General features: G+C 49.5%; 1 protein-coding gene across 1 annotated transcript; it reads left to right on the top strand.

The window, feature by feature from the left end:
• The first annotated feature begins 6059 nt into the window (after window positions 1–6059).
• On the top strand, window positions 6060–9665 carry LOC100050711 (granzyme H). Its single transcript, XM_070273514.1, has 5 exons — window positions 6060–6364; window positions 7510–7657; window positions 8192–8327; window positions 8528–8785; window positions 9442–9665. The coding sequence occupies exons 1-5, from the start codon at window positions 6310–6312 to the stop codon at window positions 9649–9651; spliced, it is 807 nt and encodes a 268-aa protein (XP_070129615.1). The 5' UTR covers window positions 6060–6309; the 3' UTR covers window positions 9652–9665.
• Window positions 9666–9972: the final 307 nt, after the last annotated feature.

Below are 9972 nucleotides of genomic sequence, written 5' to 3'. Positions count from 1 at the left end.
ATACCCAACTCTCTTTTTTGAATATCAATTCTCCATCTGAAAGAACTGTCCTTGTTTCCCTTTGTTCAGGGATGCCATGACTCCAGAAATGATTCCTCATGGTGTCCTATTTGCTGCTAATATACTTTACTGTGTGACACAACTACCCCTTGTGGAGAGTTTGATTTAATTTGCCAGGAGGTAACACTCTTCAGTTTCGGTAACAAAACAAGCTATGGAAATTGTGAAAACTTTCATGGTTTTATGTGGAAAAAATGATCTCACATGATAAAACCTGCTTTGGGTCAAAATTACATTCTATCATCTTTGATTTTCTATGCTTCCAAAACTTCACAGACATTCTTTAATAGATATTTCATAACCCAACATGTTTACACACATTTGATTAATAAATCACTACAACATTGTTGAATACATTTGTGGTTTCCAAATTGAGGGTAGCAAGCAAGCATAAGTCATCAAAGGTAGGAGAACGGTGATATCCCCTGTAAGCAACAACCAAGTCTGGGACAGAGAATGAAAATGAGAAGATAGTTGACATGTTCTACCTTCTGGGTAATGACTGATCCAACAGATGCAAAAGCAGCATAAGCATTATACCCAGTTTCAGGTAAGACTTCAGAAGTCTTCACATATCTATGTCAAATATGTAAGAACAAAGAACAATAATTTGAACTGTCAGGCTGATTGTTTGCATTCTTAGTAACATCATGCCTCTAGACTTCTGAGATCCAATAGCTGACAGCCCTCAAGCTCTTGCGCCTAGTGAACTGTGAGAGTATCCATGCCAGGCTCCTCATGAGAGACAGTGAGCTTTGGGGGCAGAATCTTTGCCTACAACGTGGTCTTCACTGAGGCACCAGGTCACCCGTGCCTAGTGGGACAAGAGTGATCAAGCAAACTCAGAATGAGTGGCAAAGCTTTGTTTCTTCTGGTTAAGCCTCTATATGCATTCCACAGCTACTCAACTCTGGGGTCTTTTAACCTTTAAAATATCAAGAAGTTTAGAACAATGTTAGCTTTATCAGGCAACCTAGGACCACACAGGGAACTCAAGTGCATTTCTCAGTCAAACACCTCCTCTCAGCTCTCCTATTCGGTCATAACCTTTTCTTTCTTGCACCCACATCAATGCCCCATCTGCACTTCATTCCTAACCTCTGCTCCTCACCCCCACCCCAACTGTTTCCAGTTGCATGTAACTACCAAGAAGTTGATGGATGACTAGACTCTTGCCGACTGTGTTCTACGAGAGACCATTGCATGGTACTTTGGCTTTTACACCAAAAATGAGACTAAGAAATAAAATAAAACCCTTGTGCTATCACAAAAATGGAGCTCTACAAAGAGTAAGATTGCATAGATGCATGCTATTTTAGGAAGTAGACAGTTGCCTAATCACAAATTCAAGGCATGTTGGGATCATATTCATTTTCTTGGAGGATCTCACTAATGGAAAAGGGAGACCATTTCTGGCTAATACGAAAGCCCCCCAAAGCTTCATCTCCATTGAAAGTGTCCAGTGCTTTGTCCTGGTAAATGTGATCATGCTATAAATAGCCTAAAAAAATGCTTCTTACAAAATCCTCATGACGCAACCCCTTCTCTGTGAAGTGAAGAGGGATGTGACGAAAGCTCTAATCTTAAGAAGCAATAGAACTGGGAGGAAATTGGTGGTCACTGAGCCAGCCCTTTCCTCCTTCACCTCTAGGACTGAAAAGCCTGGAAGGAGAAGGCACACACCACTTCAGACCTGACCAGCCTTTCGGAGAAGATGCTGCTGCTTCTGTTCTTCTTGGCCAATCTCCAACTCTCCAGGGCTGCAGGAATTAAACGCCCCTATAGATCCTCAGAGGGCTGGCTTATTCCAACACTGACACTTCCACAGTGTCCAAGTGAGGCTGTCTTTATGATCCTTCCTTGCTTCAGTCCACTCCCAGAAATTTGCTGATCCCCAGTCTGTCACTGGATATGCAGTGTGGAGAAACTATAGAAAAGAGAACTACTCCCTAAGGACACCTGGTAGGTCTTCTCCCTTCCAAGGGTCACATCCTTGTCACCTGGAAAATGACTTAATATTAGGATAACACATGATTCTAGTGGAAGGGGAAAGCTGAAAATGAGTGCTATAACTTCCCATTCTCCAAAGCTTCGAGTGGTAATATGTCTCTGGAGGTGTTGTCTGGATCCACAACAGAAGAGCCAGCTAATACTCAGTTCCCTAGATGTCACTTTCACCTTCTCCCCATTCTTCTGAACCACTCAGCTCTCCCAGGGCAGATACCGAGAACCTAATTAAGCCATCAGAGTGTTGACTCACTGCTGCCCCCACCAGCCTAGTGGAGAGTGGCTGCCACCTAGGCCCCTCCAGCCCATTTCCCCATCTCCCTCTGATTTCCCGACATTTGTATTCTGCCTTCTGTGTGACTTAGAATGTTAAAACTGTTCAGATTGCATTAAAACTTCTCCTCCCCAGCTGCTGACCAAAGCAGATTTGAGGACTGTTCATTCATGTACCCAGCAAGCATTTATGGGATGTGTACTATGTGCCTGGCCCAGGATGGGAAAGAAAGGAACCAGAGTATTTGGTTCTATGAGCATAAAATATTCAAGTCTAAGACAAGATTCATTCTGGAGGTAAGCAGGTCACAGGGGTCTGAACGGCTTGGGGAAAAATTCACCAGGCTAGGTCAGAGAGACCAGGATCTTCTGGGAGAGTCCCCTTAACATGTATTTAAAGTGTGTTTGCTCCAGAACAAGGGCTGAGCAGCTCATCTCTACAGGAGGAAACTGAAAAGTAAACCAGGAAACAATGCTGCAAGCCCGCCAGCTGCCCTCTGAAGCCTACAGCCCCCTCTCATTGTGTTGGGTCCCTGAGGACACTCCAACCACCCCAGCCTCTGAACATCCATGGGTTTAGGCCACCAGGCAGTTCTCAGCCCATGTTTGCCATGAACACAGAGATCCAGGGCAATTTTCTCTTTCAGGGAAGCTCAGATGGGGCAGAGAGGCCAGACCACAGTCCCTGCCCTACATGGCGTCTGTACTTTCCCACAATAACATGGGTGGTTGGAATAGATGTGGCGGGTCCTAGTATGAGATAATGTTGTGACCGTAGCTCACTGCAATGGAAGGTGAGGAGCACAATTGAGTCCTTCTCTTCCTGGGATCCCCTGGCAGGGTACCTTGGCCCATAACTCAGGAAAGTCACTGAGCACAAAGAGCCAGTGACTAATCAGAGGAACAATCTGATCTGCTCAGACCAGTTGACAGTGAGTGTGGGGTTCAGGGGTGGACTGTGTGGAGAGAGGTCTGGATGTACAACAGGCTGCTGAAGAACCAGGCTGGGTCACTGCTGCACAGCAAAGAAAGCTGGCACGGTCCCCTTTTCCCTTCCTGCCTATCTGATTCAGCTGCAGGTGTACTTTCAGCTGGAACTTCAACCTGCATTTCAGAGACTGAGTTGTAGCATCTAGGCTTACCAAATCTACCTTTTCTTTACAGACAAATACGTGTCATCCTGGGTGCTGACAATATCAGAGAAATGGAAAATAGCCAGCAGGTCATTCCTGTGCTCAGAGTCTTAACTCATAAGGATTATAATGATAATTCAAAGGTCAACGAATCGTGCTACTGAAGGTACCACCTTGCTGACTTTCAGGTGCAGTGTCACAGTTCATGAGGGTAGCTCATTCAGTGTCTCAGTTCCTTCCTCTCCTCCAACATGTCTGCTCTGCTGCGTCAATGTAATAGGAGGGGCCTTGCAGAACTCTGTGCAGGGGGTACAGGCAACCTCAGCCATGGATCTGAGACCAGCTGGAACGCAAGACCTGCACTGCCATCTCTCACTTTTCTGACCAGCTGCAAAAGAAGACTCAATTCAACTCGCCTGTGAAGACCATCGTCCTGCCAGAGAGCCAGGACTCGGTGAGGCCAGGACAGGTGTGCAGTGTGGCAGGCTGGGGGAAAGTTGCTAGTGACAAAAAGGTAAACACACTCCAGGAGGTGGATCTAGAAGTGCAGAATGAGCAGAAGTGCAAGGACCTCTTCAAAAACTACAACTCCATCCAGCTGTGCGTGGGAAGCCTGTGGACAAGAAGGCCACTGCAAGAGTAAGAAGATAAGAATCTTCCCACCCTTGCCCCAGGGACAGAGTGATGCTGGGGTGACATTGCCAGGACTTCTCTCACCCAACAACCAGTGGTTGACCTGGTTCCACTCATGGGTGGAGGCTTGCTGTTCCCAGCAGGTTTAGCCCAGGCATCTCCCTCCAGCCAATCTCTTGACCTTTGTCCATGGAAAACAAGATGAGGGCCCGGGAACGGGTGGAGCTGGAGAGAGGACACAGCCAGGACACAGGTTCATGGTGCAGGTACATCACAGGGGATCCACCAATCCCCCTGAAACTCAGAGCCAAGGTGAATGGTGACCACTCAGCCACTACCTCTCTGAACAGCTGGGCCCTGAGAGGGGAGCAGGGGAGCACAAGGGAGAAAATGATGCTGAGAAGGAGGAGCCAGAGGGCTCTGACTGAGACTTCTCCCTTCTCTGTGCACAGAGGGACTCCAGGGGCACACTCATGTGTAACAGTGTGGCCCAGGGCATTGTCTCGTTTGCAAAAAAGAATGGGAAGCCTCGGTATAACTTCACCAGGATCTCGAGCTTTCTGCCCTGGAGAAAAAGCACAATACTTCAGGCAGCAGGGCCCAGGCTCAGGTGCCCCCAGGATTCATCCATCCATCTTTTCTGTGGCAGAGGCCAGAACTGCCCTAGGCAGATTGGAGAGGAGGGGAGCCTGTGAGGGACCTAATAAACTTCCATCTCTATAGTGGAAATCATTGATTCCTCCTTTATTCACCATAATGCGCTATAGCCTATAGCTTATTGAGTAAATATTTCTTCTATTTATCAAGAATGTCTTTTTTTTGAGAATAGATTCAGAAAAGTAACCTCATTTTGAAAACATCCACCTTAGAGAAGGTAGACTGTAAAGAAGTAGTCTGCTGAATGCCTGCCAGCCATGAGTGTGTTTGGCTACGGGAAAATGTATGCTGAGTGGAAAAGTATTACATACTCATAGAGAAACACAGTAGAAGCAGAAAACAGAAATAATATCATTAACATTCCTGAGAATTCCACCACCCAGACATCTTCATCCTTAATGCTTAAGCAGGTTGCCTTCCTCTGTTTTCTATGTCTTCATAGGATGCTGTTCCTTCAGCAGAATTGTGGTTAGGCCATTAGAGGTCATAATGCCCTCCTTTCCATGACTCCTTCACCTCTCGTCACACTGGTGAGAGTGTTGGGATAATCTCTTTGCAAATATTTATAGCTATTAGGCGCAGGGACATCAGAGCCCTGGTTCACTGCACTCCAGACAGACTTCTTAGTGCATAGGAATTATTAGGACAATTGGCATTCATTTCCCCATCACCTGGCAACAGTGACCCACATCTCTTGAGATGAACCCTCTCCCCAGATACCAGGCACTATGATATGGGTAACGGTCCCCACCTCGTGCTACAAGACCCAAGCATAAACCAATCAGGCCACTCAATTCTGACAGACCCACTGATGATTTGTTTTGGTCCAAGGAATGCCAAGTCCAGGACTTTTGTTCAAAACTGTGGGAGAAGAGAAGCTCTGTTTGTCACAGAATATTTACATTTAAAGAGGGGATTCTAAATATTCCAAAACACAAGGCTGGACATGTGGTCAGAGTGGAAGTGAGTTACATTTGGGGTGTTTGGGTATGTCCAGCTCTACATGCCCCTAATTCAGGTCCAGCCTCTATCTCCCACCACCAGGCAGATTCCCACTACAGCCTTTACCAGCCAGTACTGTAATCATTGATGCTCCATCTACCCCAGCTGACTGCCATCTTCTCAAGGGCAGAGGCCACCAGGCTCATCTGCCTGGAGCTGGCTTGCTAAATAATTATTCATGACTTCATCAGGTTGGAAAAAGAGCCAAAAGCAGAGAAAAAGGGGCATTCTTGATTCGGTCACTGACGGGCTTCTGGGGTCCAGCTCCTCCGCTGGCTGCAGCAAAGGCTTCACTTTCTTGTTCTTTCTTGCTTTCACTTTGTGACTCAGCACTGAGACTGCAAGTGTGGTGACAACGCTACTCTCACCTACCCAAAGCCAGAGAACTTCAACAAATCAGCTTGCAGACGATGCAGGAAAACCAGCAGCACAGGTGGAGGTGGTCTGTAAGGTCCTGGGCCACACCCCTGCCTTCCCTTTTGCAACCAAGTGTCTAGAAGGATGAACCACCAGCAGCTCAGACCAGAGCAGACCTTCGAGGAAGATGCAGCCACTCCTGCTCTTGTTGGCCTTTCTTCTGCCCCCTGAGCCTGGGACAGGTGAGTGACCATCCCCATTCCAGAGCCTCCAGCCCAACTCACGACACCGTCTGGACTCCTGAGCCTTCTACCCAGCACAGTCACTGATTTTTCTCAATTTCAGACCAAGAATTTTCTAGACACAGCTCCGATCCAAAATTCAGCCTAACAAGTCTGATGCTGCATAGACATACCACAAGGATGGCAGGAAGGAAGAGCGGTCACTAAAAGTTTAGTGTGTGAGCCTCTCTCTTATCAACTGGAAAGTGGGCTGTTCATAGAAAGGCATTGGGGAGAGGAAATGGAGCTCTAAAAGATAAGTAATTAAAATCCCTCAGTCCAACTCAGGAGAGGGCAGATCAGACAAATCGGCTGCAGTAGTGGAACTGTCACTGGAACCAGCTACGGAAATAGTTTCACTTCCTGGTTCCCTCATCCCCTCACCCCTGCCCAGGAGAGGACCCCAGGGAGCAGTGGATCTCAGAAGGGGCTGGATGACTACATGCAGGGCTCTCCTGTTGCTTTGGCTCTGCCAGAGTCCTGGGGACCCCATTTTCCACCCCACATCTCCCTGCCTTCCCAAGCCACAGGCTGCTCCACACAGGGCCCTCCCTACATGATGATGGCCTTCAATCCTACAAGCACGATCCCCAACAAACTGCAGCAGAAAGATAAGTGAAGGCCATTCATTCACACAGTCAAAAAATGTTTACTGAGATCCCAGGACAGGTTAGCCCACAGGACATGAGGATTGTAGAAAATCCAACTCCATGAGCTCATGGACAGATTGTTAGATACGGGCACCAGTCAGGACCTTAGCAAAGGCTCAGAAGGGTTGGAGACTCACTGAGACAGAAGGTGTTAGCAAGCCCTGTCACGATCCCCTTGGGCTCCACCATTGTGAAGACAGCTCTTATCTCTTCCATACGTGGTCTGAAGTGGGACGGGAACAACAAGCACCATCCTCTGTTTTCTCACAGTGGGTTCAGAGGCTTCACATTCCGAAAAGATTATTCTGCTCCAGGGAGAACCTGGGAGGACTCTGCCCCGGTGTCTGCAGGGCACTGTAAACCCCACCCTCAATCACCACCTTCCAGAGCCTTCCCTCCTGACCACCACTGCTTCCAGAAAGCCCATCTTCCAGGTTTTTTTTTTTTTTTTTTCAGGAATCGTCATCGGCGGACAAGAGGCCAGGCCTCACTCCCGCCCCTACATGGCATTGATTCATGCTCTGCATGAGGGGAAGGTCCAGAGGTGTGGTGGTGTCCTTGTGGAAAGGGATGTTGTTCTGACGGCTGCTCACTGCTGGGGAAGGTGAGGTGCTGCAGACAACTGACACCTCCCGAGACCCCAACAGGGAGCCTTGTCCTCTGCCCAGGGACTGCAGCCCAGGGAGCTCCCCCGACTCCTAGTAACTCAAGGCCACGAGCGCTCATGAGAGGAGCCATCTGAGAGCATGACTGGGCCATGGAAAGTGAGAAATAGGACAGGGAAGCATTGCATCCAGAGGGTCAGAGGTGGGAGAAAGAGGCCCAGTGGAGAAGACAGACCACACTGGCCCAATAAAGCAGCTGTGGAGGATGAAATCATGCACTGGGGTCAAAACGAAAACTCAGAGTACTTTCACAATATTGCCTGAGGACAAGAGAAAGCTTCCAGAAGGCTTACTTTGAGTGTCCTTGAGAAGCACAGGGCACCCAGTCACTCAGAACTGGGCTCTGGTGTTGTCTCAATTTCCCCTAGCTGCAGCCCGGGCCCTGCCCCAGCTGTCACTCACCCTTCATGGCTCCTGGGCTGGATCTCTGTGACTCCATGCCCCCCCACATCCCCATTCGGCTTTCTGTGCAGCTCAATCAAGGTGACCCTGGGGGCCCACAACATCCTGAATCAAGAGAGGACCCAGCAGGTCATCTCTGTGAAAGAAGCCATCTGCCATCCAGACTATAATCCTAAGAAGTCCTCCAATGACATCATGTTACTAAAGGTAAGGGAACTTCCCTGCTGCTCTTGCTCTCCTTGGTCCAGATTGTTTCCCCTCCCACTGGGACTCTTCCTTCCTTCCAATCCTGGCTGCCTGACTAGTGACTGTGGCTCCGGGCAGAGGGTAGTCAGTGCAGCCCCATCGCGGTGTCCAGGTCCAGGAGGCTAGTGGCTGAGTTGGGCTTTCTTTCCTCTTCCCATCAGCTGGAGAGAGAGGCCAGGCAGACTGCAGCTGTGCAGCCACTCAGCCTGCCCTGGGGCCAGGCCCCAGTGAGGCCCGGAGAGGTGTGCAGTGTGGCCGGCTGGGGGAAAGTCTCAATAGACACTTTAGCAACCACTCTGCAGGAGGTGGAGCTGACCGTGCAGCAGGACCAGGAGTGCAAATTCTACTTTAGCAATAATTACAACAGTACCACTCAGCTGTGCGTTGGGGACCCGAAGGAAAAGAAGTCTTCCTTTCAGGTGAGACTGAGCATCTGCCTGGCTCAGCTTTGGGGAGAGGGGTGTTTGGGGAAGATCTGGGACTTGGAGTCCCAGGCAGTAGGGACTCCTTCACCCCCTAGACTCTGATCTTTCTCCTGGGAAGAGAAGGGGGGAGCAGCCAGAGTGGGGAGTCACAGGCCTTCTGGGAGCTTCCCAGGGGCCCGAGATGCATCCAAACATGGTGCTCCATTCGAAGATGAGTTTGCAAGACTCTGCCCCACGCCCGGCTCTGGTGTTAGAAAACTGCTCCCTGGGTGTGCAGCAGTCAAATCAGGTGGCTCCTCACAGCTGGCTCCCATGTTGATTAACTGGCTCACCCTACAAGCTGAGTGTCGTCCTCATCTGCCTGCTTCCATGTCCTTAAATGGTAGAAAGAAGCACAGTCCCACAGCGCCCTCATGGGAGAGGATCTGGGACCTGGGGGAGGAGAGGGAGCTGCCCCCTGAGTGAAATGAAGCCAGGACAATGTCCAGGGTCAGGACTGGGCAGCTGAGGGGCCCACAGGGGCCTGCCCTGCTCTCTGATCTCCCACATGAAGGAGAGGCCAGGTGGCCTTCACTGAGAGGGCGCTTGGGATACAAGTGGGCAGAATCAGTGAGAGCACAGTCTCAGTCCTCCCCACTCTCTGTGCACAGGGGGACTCTGGGGGCCCTTTCATGTGTAAGAATGTGCTCCAGGGCATTGTCTGCTGTGGACAAAAGAATGGGAAACCTCCACGGGTCTTCACCAAAGTCTCGAGCTTCTTGCCCTGGATAAACGAAACCATGAAATCCTATGAAAAGCCTCTAACTGTAGGAACAAGCCCACCTTCTCTGGAGCTGATCCAGAATGTCACCAGCAACTAAATAAATGTCTCTGAGCTGAGCAGGAAAGGCTGGTTTCTCGTTTATTCACTGACCCTCATTCACAGGCACCTACTCTGTCCTTAGAAGGCCAATGACACAAATCTGCTGTTTTCTGCTTCCTCCTCTTCCCCCTCCCATCACCACCTCCCCCAAACCTCAAGCAAAGCTGTTACCCAGCTCCTTCTGACCCACACCTTTCTCTGGGCCTGCCCTTCTGCCAGGGCTGCAGCTGAGCACCATCAGGAGAAAACATGAAGCTCTCTGGTCCTGGGTCTCAGGATGAACTTCTTACCTCCTTCCCTGTGTTATACAGCAGAGAGG

Source organism: Equus caballus, chromosome 1, assembly GCF_041296265.1.
Source record: "Equus caballus isolate H_3958 breed thoroughbred chromosome 1, TB-T2T, whole genome shotgun sequence".
NCBI classification, from domain to species: domain Eukaryota; kingdom Metazoa; phylum Chordata; class Mammalia; order Perissodactyla; family Equidae; genus Equus; species Equus caballus.
Note: the sequence above shows the minus strand (reverse complement) of the source record. Positions and strands in the feature narration are given on the sequence as shown.

Excerpts from the sequence above, each read along its gene's own strand:
- LOC100050711 (XM_070273514.1), top strand. The coding sequence starts at position 6,310 with ATGCAGCCACTCCTGCTCTTGTTGGCCTTTCTTCTGCCCCCTGAGCCT. Across the intron at positions 7,658-8,191 it reads GCTGCTCACTGCTGGGGAAG|CTCAATCAAGGTGACCCTGG; the intron begins GTGAGGTGCTGC and ends CTTTCTGTGCAG. Across the intron at positions 8,328-8,527 it reads ATGACATCATGTTACTAAAG|CTGGAGAGAGAGGCCAGGCA; the intron begins GTAAGGGAACTT and ends TCTTCCCATCAG.